Here is a 16,336-nt window from a genome sequence, read left to right on the forward strand (position 1 = left end):
ACGTTAACAGATTAACAAGTAAATTACATCTTTGCTAGAACAAGTAATACATGTCTTTATCTGATATTCCTTTTTGGTAACTGAAGACAAAAATTGAGTGAGTAATCTTATTATTTTTATTAGATCTAAAAGAACATCCTCGACACGCACCACAGTAATGAAAACCTTTTACTACCTTTTAAAAAATTACCATCTTGTTCTATTTTTTCTTTATCTAAAAAGCTTTTAGTTAAAATCTGTTTAAAATTATTTGCTCCTCTAAAAACAAATTTCGTTTTAAATCTAAAAACGGGAGTACCTCTGGATCTTCTTTAAGAACATGCCAATGTTTTTTAATTACCTTTTGCAATGCCCCATTATTAGAACTAAAATAAAAACGAGAGGGATTTTTTTATTTTTATTTTATTTTCAAATTCCTGGTTATCCTTAACTTTATATTTCAAAAGTGGTTGTCTTTCTTTATCTGCAATTTCTTTGTCAATTATTTCTAAATCTTCCTTTATATAACCCTTTTCTATAAATTTTCCTTTTAAAATATCTGCTTGTTTAAAATACTCTTCTTTAGTGCAATTCCTTTTCAACCTTAAAAACTGACCTATTGGGGGTGGGGCCTGGACATCATGGCGGCTGGACGCACATCGTGTGAGCTCCGAGCTCAATTCCCCAGCTAAACTTGATTACAGCCAACCGGCCAGCCATAAAGCTACCAAGAGGGACTTACCCACCTCTGGAGCCAGCGGAGGAACCCCGGGTCTGACGCCCGCGGGTACACCACAACGCCGACGGAGGTCGGAGGAGCGAGGCCTAGTACGGCCGTCGGGCGGGGGCTGCGGCCGATCCCCCGCTAGATGTGAAGCTGTGCGACCCCAAGCTCTTCTCACAGCCCTGTCTCCCCCCCCTTTGGACCGGTGGGGGTCATCCCGGTCCGACCTGGCTAGTCTTCAGCACGCAAGAGCCCCACTAAACTTCACTCCAGCAGAGCTCACAAATGGAGGCCTGTATTGCCCAGCGGGAACCAGCCATTCCGCAGCCGGAAACAACACTGCTAACTCCCGCGCAAATTACGCAGAAGAAGCTGGATGATATCTTCGACCGCTTCTGGGCGAAGCTGGAAGCCCGTCAAGCTGCAGCCACAATCCAGCACAGGGAAGTACACAGTATGGCGGTGAGTTGGCCCCCTCTGATCCCCCACACTTTAAAGCTACGCAAGCCTATTAGCCAGAGATCACCTAGGCCGAGGGCCGAAACGGGCAAAACCCCACGGCATCACCCACAAAGACGGAGGATCGCCTGCATCCAGCGGCAGCATACCATCACGACCTCCCGTCTGCCCCATGCAGGGAAGGACTGGGATCCTAGGAGCCCCCACGTCCGTGGCAAGAGGATGCTGGCCTACCAACCGGCCTGGGGCGAGAGGGACACCCGACGGAACCACCCGAATGCTGCAACCTCCCTAGCACCCTTAATGCAGGACTTTCAATTTCCTACTGCGGGCATTGGTTGAATGCAGGCAAGCTTCTTGCAGCCGCACCGTCCTTGGAGACCTGACCATAAGCGGCAGCTGCCACGATGGGACTCACACACACTAATGCCAGCTTTACTGTAACTCCCCACATGATTGCGATCAATATTTCTGTTAATGGTCTATTTCGGATTGGTCTGTGTTTTAATTGTTAGGTACTTCCTCTGTGCCTCAGATTTACCTGTACATTAGACTACCACCTGACATGTGGCACATAACACAATCACACATACTCATGCACCTATACACGTAAGAGACCTGCATAGATACCACGACTACTCATATTATGTACACATCTTAAGCTCAGCATAATTAGCGAGGGCTACTACTGAAAAGTCGAATAGGCACAAGCAGTTGAGACAGCCAGGCTTAGCAACTAGCCGAATCTTTGTTAAAATCAACAACCATTTCACCTGTATTTCCACAGCACTGTAGTTAGCAATAGACACGCCTGATAAAGCTTGCATGGATACTTACCTCATTGTACTGATTAAACTTTACTGAACCATCTTGTTTAAAATATAAAAATGTGCTAGATAATCTCATACCCCGCATGTTAAGCGAGGATAAACGCTTGAGGACTGCTCTTGGGGCACCCCGAGCCTGCATGTAACTTTTATTTGCACTGCAAAAAGAAAAATTAAAAAGAAAAACTGACCTATTGGTATGTTACTTAGCCAGGGCCTAAAATGACAACTCTTTTTAAATCTATAAAACATCAACAGTTTTTAAAAAAAGTTTTACTCTTTATTTTATTGTTGTCCACATAAATTAAAAGGTCTAAAAAATGTATTTGTTCCGTGCTGATTTCATAAGATAAATCAATATTATACATATTCTGATTAAGAGAAATAATAAACTGTTCCAAAGACTTCATGTTACCTCTCAAGATAATAATCCTTTGCGTGTCTGTGCAGTTTTACAATTTATTTATTTTGCCCTCACTTTTTTAAAGGGTACTGTCACTTTCAGGATTTTTTTTTTAATACTATGTGTTTATTCATTGGGGGTATATCTTAAAAGACCTTGCAAAAGCCGCAGTTCTTATCTACTGTAGTCTGAATCTGTCCGCGTGCCTGGTGTGAGGTCTGGAGAAGCGTTAGATGCAGGTCTGAAGTCTGTTGGGGAGGAGGCAAGCACGTTGTAGTAGAGCGCACCTGCCACTTCCGGTAGCTCAGGGTTGCCAATGGAAGGAGAATGCAAACCCCCTGGCTGTTAGTTTGTCATCCAGTTTGGTGTTCCATAATCAGTGGGGTACACACAATCCATGCCCTCCTCCCCCACCCCCCTTTTTAGGTACAGGAGGGTGACTTTCCCTGGGGTCCACTGGTGGCTCAGGCTGGTGGGAGTCAGAGTTCCCACCAAGTTTAAGTTTGTTAAACTAATTTGCATATGCCCACCCAGAATCCTTCACGTTAGTAAGCAAGTCTTATGGCTTTACTGGTGTGCACGGACATAGGAACCAGGGGACAGCGGGGGGGGGGGGGGGGAGGGGAGAGACAGGTAATGGAGAAATCTAAATTTGGCATATATCGTTTTGCAGAGGCAGCAGACAGTGGAGCAATAACCATTGAACTTACATTGCATGTTCTCTGCACACTTCTCCTGCTCAGGGCCTGGGGGCGCAAATGTCCGGGTGATTTGTAGGAGGGAAGCGCACAGCGCTCCTCTCCTGCAGGTTATTTCTTGTAGTGTGGTCGAGCGCCTGTTGCTCGGCTGCCTGGCATCAGAGCGGGAGGGGGCGGCAAGTCAGGGAGCTTCGCTCTACATGCACTCTCTTCCTGTATAGTGCCCCGCAGTGGTGTCTGGAAACCAGAATGTGACGTCACATTACAGCTCCCAGGACCTGTACACGGCGTGTGAGGGCGCTATACAGGAAGAGAGTGCATGTAAAGCGGAGCTCCCTCAGATGAGTGCAGCGCCAGTCCACTGGACCCCAGGATCCACCACAGTACTCAAACAGGTAGGGAGACTGGGTGGCGTGTATGTATTCTCTAAGCCTCATTTTCCACAATACTGCCCCTGCCCCATAATGCTGTCCCTATCTCCCCACAATACTGCCCTATAATACTGTCCCTATCCCCCACAGTACTGCACCGCCCCTCAATACTGCCCCTGCCCTGTAATATTGTTCCTATCCCCCACAATTCTGCCCCTGCCCCATAATATTGTTCCTACCCCCCCACACAATACTGCCCATGACCCCCAATACTGTCCCTATCCCCCACACAATGCTGCCCTAACCACCCACAAAACTGTCCCTGTCCCCCAATACTGTCTTGTTCCCCTAACCTACATCAATGCTGCACTAACCACCACACAATACTGCCCCTAATACTGTTCCTATCCCCCACCATAGCCCCAGTCCTCCACAATACTGTCCCTATTCACCACAGCCCCAGTCTCCCACAATACTGTCTCTACCCCCCACTTAGCCCCAATCCCCAACAATACTGTTCCCATCTCCTCACTAATGCCTCAATCCCCCGAAATACTGCCCCTGTCCTACCACACTAGAGAATCAATCCGCCACAATACAGCCCCCGTCACCATCAGATTAAAGCCCCAATCCCTCACAATACTGCTCCTAGTATTAATGTTCTATTTATTTTGTGCAAGCGCCAAATAAAATGTATTTATACAAGATCTTTTGTTTTGTTAAAATCAGGCAATAGTGTATTACTTAAAGTATTACCAGTGGTTTTAAGTGAAATAACTTAAATATATATGCCAAACTTTTGGTTAATTTCTGTGACCTGATAAAGAACCTTTAAATAAATTTAAAAAAAAATAAATATATATAATTTTTTTTTTCATTTTTTTTTTTTTTCATTCTTCATTTTTGTAGTGCATTGCAGGGATAACAGCGTCTTAAAGACATTTCAGGACAACACATTAGAAAATATCAGTATTCAAAGCTTATGCATGTCTGAGTAACCACGTTTTAAAAAGTTTTAATAGGTAACAGTAAGCATGGTAGATAGGTGTAGTAGAGCAAAACAATGACAGGGATTCAATCCATGCTAGCTATGATATTGTCATAGTAATGCTTGAATACCATACAAAATTGAAAATCCTGTCAAAATACTGTGGTTGCAGAATTGTGGCCTTAGTGAAATATGAGTCCATAATCAGTGGCTTTGCCTCAATTACTATGGAAACAGGCCTGTGTTTAGAGTCCCGATCAGCCCATGCCTGTTCTGGGCGGCACATAGCCCCCTGGTAGATCCTGTAGCCAAAGAGCCAGCGGCCCAGACCGAGATGTACCAGTGAGTCAAACAGGGTACCTCCAGGTTAGAAGGTCCATTCACTGTGGCGCCATTCCTGCGCTAGGTACATCCTGGATCGTGCACGGCAGTTCCCTGGGGGGAGAATAGCCCCAGGCAGGCACTACTGATCAGAAAATTTAGCCATGTCAAGTAGAAATCCATCCCTGGAGCGTATGCTACGGCTTGCAGTAGAGTTTAGGTGAGATGAGCTGTGGTACAGCAGGATGCTATATAACCCCAGTGCGATTTTTTTTTTTATTTTTATTTTTTTTATTTATTTTTTTTCAGGCACTGGTGTTGCAGATTATGTCTTACTAAATGTTCCCAATTCACATCCTAAATCATTGGCTTTTTATGATTCATGTTAACCTAATTTATAGACTAATTTTTTTTTATTTTTTTTGTGTATTGTTTTCGTAGATATTTCTTCTGGCTTGTCCACCCTGCAAGCTGTCCACAGTGGTATTCAGGTAAGATTTTAAAACTAAATGATTTCACTTATCGTTCTCATTGTAGATTACAAAAATAATGGTTATTTGCAGAATACTGTGAGATATACATAATACAGATTTAGTTTTAAGGTACTTGTTTTTGTTAATTCGTCATGTAAAATAAATATAAAGGTAGATTAAAACTTTCAGTGTTTTTTTTTTATTTTTTTAAAACAAATTTTATTGCTGGAAATGTCATTTGAATATGCTTATTTTGTTAACGTCGCACTGCAGCCACCCAACCACCTCTGCTTCTTACATAGTGTATGGTGCAGAGAGATCATCTCTTCATTTACCCTATGGTCGATTGCTTATAAAGCAATTTTGCAAACATTTTTTATTATATTAAAGGAACACTATAGTCACCTAAATTACTTTAGCTAAATAAAGCAGTTTTAGTGTATAGATCATTCCCCTGCAATTTCACTGCTCAATTCACTGTCATTTAGGAGTTAAATCACTTTTTCTGTTTATGCAGCCCTAGCCACACCTCCCCTGGCTATGATTGACAGAGCCTGCATGAAAAAAAAATACTGGTTTCACTTTCAAACAGATATACCGTATTTATCGGCGTATAACACGCACCGGCGTATAACACGCACCTCATTACCCCTCCCATAGTATTCTCCCCCCCTCCCCTCCCATAGTATTCTCCCCCCCCTCCCCTCCCATAGTATTCTCCCCCCCTCCCCTCCCATAGTATTCTCCCCCCCTCCCCTCCCATAGTATTTCCCCCCCCTCCCCTCCCATAGTATTTCCCCCCTCCCCTCCCATAGTATTTCCCCCCCTCCCATAGTATTTCCCCCCCTCCCCTCCCATAGTATTTCCCCCCCCCCCTCCCCTCCCATAGTATTTCCCCCCCCTCCCCTCCCATAGTATTTCCCCCCCCCTCCCCTCCCATAGTATTTCCCCCCCCTCCCCTCCCATAGTATTTTCCCCCCCCTCCCCTCCCATAGTATTTTCCCCCCCCTCCCCTCCCATAGTATTTTCCCCCCCTCCCCTCCCATAGTATTTCCCCCCCCTCCCCTCCCATAGTATTTCCCCCCCCCTCCCATAGTATTTCCCCCCTCCCCTCCCATAGTATTTCCCCCTCCCATAGTATTTCCCCCCTCCCCTCCCATAGTATTCCCCCCCCCTCCCCTCCCATAGTATTCCCCCCCCCTCCCCTCCCATAGTATTCCCCCCCCTCCCCTCCCATAGTATTCCCCCCCCTCCCCTCCCATAGTATTCCCCCCCCTCCCCTCCCATAGTGTACTTCCCCCCCCTCCCCTCCCATAGTGTACTTCCCCCCCCCCTCCCCTCCCATAGTGTACTTCCCCCCCCTCCCCTCCCATAGTGTACTTCCCCCCCCTCCCCTCCCATAGTGTACTTCCCCCCTCCCCTCCCATAGTGTACTTCCCCCCCCCCCCTCCCATAGTGTACTTCCCCCCCCCTCCCCTCCCATAGTGTACTTCCCCCCCTCCCCTCCCATAGTGTACTTCCCCCCCTCCCCTCCCATAGTGTACTTCCCCCCCCCCCTCCCCTCCCATAGTGTACTTCCCCTCCCATAGTGTACTTTCCTCCCCCTCCCCTCCCATAGTGTACTTTCCTCCCCCTCCCCTCCCATAGTGTACTTTCCTCCCCCTCCCATAGTGTACTTTCCTCCCCCTCCCATAGTGTACTTTCCTCCCCCTCCCATAGTGTACTTTCCTCCCCCTCCCATAGTGTACTTTCCTCCCCCTCCCATAGTGTACTTTCCTCCCCCTCCCATAGTGTACTTTCCTCCCCCTCCCATAGTGTACTTTCCTCCCCCTCCCATAGTGTACTTTCCTCCCCCTCCCATAGTGTACTTTCCTCCCCCTCCCATAATTACTTACCTGTCCTGAAGCGTGGGCCGGCTTCACAGCGCGCACCGCGGTACAGGAACTTTAATTTAAGGTTCCGGTTTCCGGCGGGACTGAAAGGAAGTGTGCACACTATTGTGCACACTTCCTTTCAGTCCCGCCGGAAACCGGAACCTGAAATTAAAGTTCCTGTACTGCGGTGCACGCTGTGAAGCCGGACCACGCTTCAGGACAGGTAAGTAATTATGGGATATCGGCGTATAACACGCACCCACGATTTTCCCACGACTTTCAGGGGAAAAAAGTGCGTGTTATACGCCGATAAATACGGTAATTTACCTTAAATAATTGTATCTCAATCTCTAAATTGAACTTTAATCATATACAGGAGGCTCTTGCAGGGTCTAGCAAGCTCTTAACATAGCAGGGGATAAGAAAATCTTAATTAAACAGAATAAAAATATTACTGAAATGGTTGAAGGGCAGTTCTGTCCGTTTGTCACTGGTATGTAAAATGTTTACATATTGATCTAAGATCAAATAATATTGTTTTCCTCTTTCCTTGGAAGGTTACAAATGCACATGTTGAATGGGGCCCTTCTTGCTCTGCTGTTCCCTGTGCTGAATACTCGAATGGTGAGTAAGTCCAACATGCTGTTAATCTGACAAGTGTACTACATTCCCTAACTGAAATGTAATGCATTTACTCTGACATATTATTAGAACTGAAATAATTAATTTATTCCTTTTTGAAAAGACCGTAAGTTGTCTTTCACAAATTCTAGTAGTCATTTTCTTTTTTCCCCCTTCTTCTCTGGCAGCTCAAGGTAGTGTTGTTTTTCTTAAAAAAGAGAACAAAACCCATTGCCTTGCTATGAAAAAATGTGCTGTAAAATTAAATTTGTCTGATTTTTAATTTCGAGTATTGTGCATCAAAAACACAGATTTATATATAATTACGCCTAATCCATATTCTGGTATCTGACACATGGAGAAGTAAAGCTGGTAGTAACTGGGTAAGCTCCAGGTTTTATTACATTTCTACAAGATAATTTGATGCAAACTGAGATGTTGCACCTGCTGACTGTTTGCACCATAACGACTGTAATGAGCTGTAGTATATATGATGTTTAGTGTGCTCTTTAAAAAGTAAAACTACTTTCATTTTTCTTATTATTTACATTCATTGCCTTCTTGCTAATGAGACTTCTTCCTTATCTCCTTTGATGGCTTTACTGTAGAAGTAAAGAGGAGAATTGTAGTACAATATGCATTCAGACCAATACATTTAGTTTACGCCAGTGTAATTACTTCCAGTATAAACGACATTTCTCAAGGTGAAAGAGTGACATTTAACAGCTAATCACATAATCTAAAGCTATTTTTATGGCAATTTTATTGCACGGTTAAATAGAATATTATTTTCTTGTTTGTGTAACCGAGATACATGTATCAGTAAGAACCGTTTTGATGCGGTTTGTTCTGTAAAATTGAACTTATGAGGCTGTTTGGGTGGTACCATAAACATACACATGGTGTTTTTTTTTTTTGTTTTTTTTTTTAATTCTTTATTTTTGTTGTGCATGAATAACAACCGTTTGTCAGCAATGCCACAACAGCATATTACATCATATTGAGCATACAGATTTGTCAACTGTTATATAGCATTTAAATGGAACAAGCACAATTTTTATGTTAAGGCAGGCTTGGTACACATAGGTTATTCGCATTAGTTATAGTAAGTTACATCATCGCTCGGTAACAGTAGCTTAGGGTGAACGTTGCTGTTGCATATCTTCGCTTATCAGTAGATTGTATGTTAATGTATGCTTTGCTACGCTTAAGTCTGATGTGTCAGGGAGGATTGCACATGCAGGAGTACATACAGATAGACTTAATGACATATATCAAAATAGTATGGTAACTAGCGTAACTGAATCAGGTATTTAAAGGTATACAATGCCAAAAGTGATTTCGTCTATAAGCAGCCTGAGCGCAATTTAGTTTATAGCAATACAGGGCTGAGAAGGGGAGAAGATGAGAAGAGAAGAGAAGGCATATTAGCAGAGACATGTTTCAACATATTCAACTTGCGGTCTAAAATGCCGATATAAGCCAATGCACGTTGGTAAAAAATAAACGCCTATCTGGGAGAGACACAAATAGCGTGGAAAGTTCTAAGAGAGCTAGGTAGCCTATTGGTTTTGCACAGTGTCATACTATTATGCCATCTAGAGGCAAATGTCCCCAAATGTCCCCTTTTACCCTACGCCCGTGGGCGGCAGGCTGATGGCGTGGGTTTGAAAGCGGTCCGAGGCTTGCCACATGGGGGACACCACTTGTGTTGGGGTTGTACTTTGCCGGCTGAGAGCAGTCTCTTGAGCTGGCCCCTTAGCTTGTCTGCTTGCTTCGGGATATTGTTGGGGCTGGGTTGTTGCTCGTCCGCAGGCTTTCTTTGCTGGTTGTGGACGCTTGAAAAAGTGAGTGTTGGCGTCTGAGATGTGAGCCATCGCTGCTCGCTGCTTCGCCTTCTGTCTTTGTCCCTTACCAGAGGCCGCCCTGGGGGCTCGTTGCGGATACTCACACAGGTGCCGCCGGGTAGCTGGTCTTATCCATGCTGCCACCGCTCGAGCTGCCTGTTTGAAGGCCCGGTCCTTGTAGCGAAGTTGTGGCCAAAAGCTGGAGCAGATTTGGTCAAAGAACTCCTGGGGGTGTCTGGGTGGGGTGACTAGGGTGTCCCTTGTGCCATGTTTCGTCTCCCTTATCTTCTTCGTTGCGTGTCTGTCAGTGCTGCGTTGTGGTTGCAGCAGGCCACGTGTAGTGGTATTTGGCTTGTCCGCCATCTTGGGCTCTACAGCTTCCATACTGCTTGGGGGAGCATCTGCTTTGATGTCTCCGTTTGGCGTATCTCGTGCTGGTGCAGACCGGGATATCCCCCACCGGTCCATAGGGGGGGGGGAAGCGGTGCGTGAGTGTCCCCTCTTTAGCCTGAGAACCGGGAGAGCGGCCGTCTCTCCACGGCTCCCACCCGTGCAGGCCGCGGGTTGTGAAGCGGCCGATTCTGAGGCGGGGAGTCCCGAACCGGGTATCTCCAGACTCCGCTTGACCTCTTGGGTGTGAAGGTGGCTGTCCGCCGCGGGCACGTTGCGGTGGTCGGGCGCAATGCCCAGAATCAGGGCCTCAGATGCGGGAGCTCCCGCCATGTGCGACTTGCTCGTTCGGCTGGTAAGCTCCGCCCCTTTTTGTGTTTTTTTTTAACAAAATCATTCTAAAAATAAAATAAAATAAAATATCCCAGTGCTTTTTCTATAAACAGAAGATATGTCACTTTACCATATTTTAGGAAGCAGGAGTTCCCCAAAACGTTTTAGAACTACATGTTTTTAACGATAATTTTGTCATTTTTAAAGCAAATAATTATGTAAAATAAAGTTTTACATTATTTTCTAATCAAATTTAGGGCAGCCACCCCAGTCCACAAGAAGAAAATAACTTTTTGTTTTTGTTTTTATTTTTTTATATTGTTCTAGTTCTGTGTAGCCGTCAAATCTATAGACTCATGTGGTTTTCACCATGAACCTCATAGCCTTGCTGTAAAATTTAACTTTCTTCTATTTTTTTTTTTATATACAAAAAAGTCCAAAGTCTGTAAAACCTGCATAAGATTATAAGCAGAGAGCTTCTAGGAAACTCACTGACACGTGAAAATGATCTTCGAGAAACACTACAGGGTCAAGCTATAGTGTTAAAATCACCAACTGGAAAAGACAATGTTTAAAACAAAAAGCCTGCAGTGACTTACAATAGACACCAGAATAGCTATATGTTCTGGTGACTATAGTGTCCCTTTAATAAAGACTTGTGTTCTTGTAATATAATTTTAAATAAAACTAAAGTTAGTTTTCTTTGGTATACAGTATTTTTTAATCTGCTGGTATATCCTGTCCCCCAACCTCTATTAGGATTGGCCCTGATTTGGATTGCTTCCCCCCCATTACATTTGTAACTCTGTTACATCAGGATATTTTTTAAACATTTTATTAAAATAATATACTTATTAGTATTTTACTCCACCTGAAGCCCCGAGCCTCACCAGGCACTATATATATATACACACACACACACACACACACACACACACACACAACTGTACCTGTACATACATAGAAACACAGACCCTATACATATGCGTAAATTACAGCCTCTAGATACATGTATACTATAGCCACTAGAGAGAGAGAGAGAGACACACACACACACACACACACACACACACACACTATACAGCCACTATATACATACTACACCCTATAGACAAGTACATACATTACAACCTCTAGAAACACACTCTCCCTGTACAGCCCCTAGACACACACACTTTACAGACACTTTACACAAACAGCTGCCTCTACGCACAGGCAATTCCACAAAACATTTTTAAACACTTACACAACCAAATGCATCCTTCCCCAAATACCCTTTTTTTGGCCCTGTCCCATTGGTATCCTGGACACCAGAGACAATTTCACCAGTAAACACTGAGAAAGCTTGTCCTAACATTTTGCTTGTGCTGCATCAAACAGACACTGGGCATTTCCCTGAAAGGGGTATGAAACAAACATGTTCACTTTTAGTGTGTGTGTGTCATTAGTGATAACATAGCCTCCGCCCCTCTTATCAGGCTGCTCATCCTAAATGCTCAGGCCAAATTTATTTTTCCAGTCCAGTCCTGGTCACCAAGCTAATCCCATGAGCATAGTTAGTTAGAGTATCTGAGAATAGAGGGGGAAAAATAAAAGTTGTTTTTTTAAGAACCCTACTGACTTAGAGGAAGCTATAGTGCACAACATTGGTGGTTGTTGTTTTTTTGTTTTTTAACCCCTTAAGGACGCAGGACGGTTCAGGACCGTCATCGGCATTTTTCCATTGCCGACCGACGACCGTCCTAAATGTAAGATGTACTTACCCGATCGCCGTCGTTCCCCCGGCGGCGATCGGCAGTGCTCCCGTTGTGGGGAGACTGCCTGCAGCCCAGACAGTCTCCCCATGGCGGATTAGGACCCCTGTGACCATGTGATCGCCCAACAGGGCGACCACATGGTCACAATAGGTGTCCATGTGTCTGCCTGCAGGGGGACTGTCTGTGCTGACAGGCAGTCTCCCTGCAAAGGTACATGTTAATAAAAAAAATAATTATTATATATGTGTGTGTGTATATATGTGTGTGTGTATATATATATATATATATATATATATATATATATATATATATATATATATATTATACCTATATAATATGTCTATATATCATATATATATAATGTCATGCTAAGTGTATTTTTATATTAATATGTACATATATTAATATAAAAAACACTTATAATTAAATTACACACGTGTATATATATAATATATATATTATAATATATATATATATATATTGTGTATATATATTATAAAATACAAATAAGTAATTTAAATTAAATTAAACATGTAAAAATAATAAAAATTAAAAAAATTATATCTATACGAAATTTTATTCTAACTGTATTTTGATATTAATATATATATATTTATATCAAAATACACTTAGAATGAAATTGTATATATAAATAGAATACGAACTATTCATATGTCCATATACAAAATTACATAAATAAATATATAAATATACATGTAGACTTCAAATATATAAATATGCATATATATTTAAATTCTACGTGCGTATTTATGTAATATTTTTACATAATTAAGTTATTTTATTGATTGCAATTTAAGGGACCTGCCTGCCAACCCAGGCTGAAAGTCCAGAGAATTTAATTTGCTATCACTGTGTTTTACCCTGTAACGTTCTACGACACCCTAAAACCTGTACATGGGGGGGTACTGTTTTACTCGGGAGACTTTGCTGAACACATATTAGTGATTCAAAACAGTAAAACATATCACAGCGATGATATTGTCAGTGAAAGTGACTTTTTTTGCATTTTTCACACACAAACAGCACTTTTACTGATGATATAATTGTTGTGATACATTTTCCAGTTTTGAAACACTAATATTTGTGTTCAGCAAAGTCTCCTGAGTATAACAGTACCCCCCATGTACAGGTTTTATAGCGTTTTTGAAAGTTACAGGGTCAAATATATGGGTCAAATATTTTTACATTGAAAATGGCCAGGTTGGTTACGTTGCCTTTGAGAGCGTATGGTAGCCCAGGAATGAGAATTACCCCCATGATGGCATACCATTTGCAAAAGAAGACAACCCAAGGTATTGCAAATGGGGTATGTCCAGTCTTTTTTAGTAGCCACTTAGTCACAAACACTGGCCAAAATTAGCGTTCAATTTAGTTTTTTACTTTTTTCACACACAAACAAATATGAACGCTAACTTTGGCCAGTGTTTGCGACTAAGTGGCTACTAAAAAAGTCTGGACATACCCCATATTGAATACCCTGGGTTGTCTACTTTAAAAAAAATATGTACATGTGGGGTGTTATTCAACGATTTTATGACAGATAATAGTGTTACAATGTCACTATTGATACATTTTAAAAATTTATGTTTTGAAACCGCAATATCCTACTTGTACTTATAGCCCAATAACATGCAATAAAATAGCAAAAAGCATGTAAACACTGGGTATTTTTAAACTCAGGACAACATTTTTAATCTATTTAGCAGTTTTTTTCATTCGCTTTTGTAGATGAGTAAAAGATTTTTCACATAAAAGTCAAAAAACATGTATTTTTTTCAATTTTTCTTCATATTTTTTCATTTTTTAAAAATTAAATTACATGAGATTATATAAATAATGGTATGTAAAGAAAGCCCATTTTGTCCTGAAAAAAACAATATATCATTTGTATGGGAACAGTAAATGAGAGAGCGGAAAATTACAGCTAAACACAAACACCACAAAAGTGTAAAACGATGCCTGGTCGCAAATGTACAACATCGCAAAAACAGTCCAGTCCTTAAGGGGTTAAAGATGCTGTAATCTTCTTCTGTTGTTCATTTCCTCAATTTTCGCATAGTATCAGCAGTTGTTCTTCAGTGTGGCAACAATCATGATTAGTTAACTACCACCATGTCATAGTTACACATATTGTACTGTGGTTTATCTGACATTGTCATTTGAACCAGTCTGTAGCCCATTTGATAGCCATATGAAAAAATGATGGGCACAATATTGGTATCCAGCCTTTTTTAAATTGGATAAATTGCCCATTAACGCCATTGGAGCGTAATATGCTGCCCTGCAAAAGCAGGGCTTTAACGCCATTTGGGTGGCCTAGCACAACAATCATACCCTGCACGGAGCTTGGATAATTATCATTCACGGCGCTCCCGATCAGGGGGAGCTGCCGGACAACCCAGGCATTTGCTCAATGGCAAATCTGACCCTTCCTGGCCATGTGATCACGATGTCAGGCAGACATGATATTTAATTTGTTTTTAATTTAAATAATTGTTTTTTTCCAAAGTAATATATAAACACGCAAATATATAATTTCATTCTAAGTGCATTTTGATATCAATATATGTACATGTCATTATAGATGTCCCTTTAATACTGTATTCTTTGCCATAGAATTAGGTCATTGCCTCATTGTTTCCAGTTACAGTTGTGTCTTTATTTCTAAATAAACACTTTCACAAAAAACAACAATGCTTAATTCAGCCCCATCACATAAAGTGAGTTATGCTTTCTTGGAACAAACTGGCCCCCGGATTAAAATAGAATGTAACGAAACACTGCTGGATTATTCTTAAAAATAAATATTTTTCTCAAAGAATAAAGAAATTGTATAGGACACTGTACAGACATAATACAACACAACAATCAAAACCAAACGGCCATGAATGAAGCCTTGTGCTGGATGCTATTTTTGTTCTTATTTGTCCTTAATACAATGGCAAAAAAATAAGAGATCGTGTTAGATTGCCATGCAGTCAACATATTGAAAAGGTGTTTGACCTCAAATACAGCTTGGCTATGCACACAATGTATTTGTTGAAAGTTAATACTACCTTTTAAATCACTTTGTTTATTTTGATTAAACATGTGCATAGATAGGCATGCAACATGTACAAATATATTGTTAAATAAACTTGCGCAATATGTCAAACGAAGTCATTTGGATTTAACATTGCCAAATCGCTAGGAAATTTAACTATAAAAGTCTCAGCATTGCTGTAAAAGCTGCATTTATGAGTGTGGCGAGCTGTTCAAGGCGTTATCCCATCCTCAAATGATGTGGTGGCATTCTACAACTGCTTGCATGTACTTGCTTCCTATGGATTGTGAGTTGTAGATTATGTCCTAAAGAAAAGGTGTGACAACATGGCATCCTTCAGCGGATGCAGTATGTAGAGGAAACTGGTATAAGGCAATCTTCGGGTAAGAAAATCTGTAAATATATAAGATTTGACCTCTTTTATAAAATGTGTAATTCAATATATTTATGCCTCAATGTGAATTGGGCCTGATCACAATTGGTGGTTAACAGGTTCACTATATCCAGAATTTGTAGAGAACGGGCACATTTGCAATTGCCATTGTAGTAAATGACCTTTGTTATTGAGTAATGTGGGGAGATACTAGCCACAAATCTCAAATGGGACATGAATCTATCTGTGAGTTTATAATGAGATAAACAGATTGGGTCTATATTCTTCTGCAAATCACAGTTTGTAGATTTGTAGCAAAACATGCTTATAGATCCGATAAAGTGCCTCTAATATATTCAATTACAGGTTCACCGTCCAGTTACATAAGCTTTCATTAAAAAATGGTTTCTTGTTCTTCACGATATCTTTCAACATATGAGAAGGACATTAGCATTGAGAAAGGGCTGCTGTGTAATTGATGGGCTATTTTGGGTATCTGCTGCCTGACATGTTTGCTGCTGCTAGAGCGTCACTGGACGTCATCACGCTATGTGAGGACCTCCAGCGTCGCTCAATTCCCCATAGGAAAGCATTGAAAGCATATTCAATGCTTTCCTATGGAGAGCTCTAATGTGCGTCCGCGGCATTTCCTTAGATATGCCTCCCATATGTTTCTGGCTTCCACTATGTGGTTTGTTGGGTGTGTCAGCTGGCTAGTCTTCGTTCATATGCTAGGTTTAGGGAGATCTGTTGGATAAGGCTGGATCTCTCTGGCGGCTGTGTTTGTTTCCAACCTCTGGCTATCAATAAGTTGGCAGCTATCAATATATGATA

The 16,336-nt window shown here is 41.8% G+C and overlaps 1 protein-coding gene across 1 annotated transcript in view; it reads left to right on the plus strand.

Annotated features, from left to right (window-relative positions):
* TMEM164 (transmembrane protein 164) overlaps positions 1-16,336 on the plus strand; it is a 61,617-nt gene that overhangs the window by 28,284 nt on the left and 16,997 nt on the right. The window contains exons 2-3 of the mRNA XM_063432148.1: positions 5,212-5,261; positions 7,675-7,741. Coding sequence (XP_063288218.1) covers positions 5,212-5,261; positions 7,675-7,741 — 117 coding nt within the window. The remainder of the gene's footprint in view (positions 1-5,211; positions 5,262-7,674; positions 7,742-16,336) is intronic.

This window comes from Pelobates fuscus, chromosome 9, assembly GCF_036172605.1.
Source record: "Pelobates fuscus isolate aPelFus1 chromosome 9, aPelFus1.pri, whole genome shotgun sequence".
Taxonomy (NCBI): Eukaryota; Metazoa; Chordata; class Amphibia; order Anura; family Pelobatidae; genus Pelobates; species Pelobates fuscus.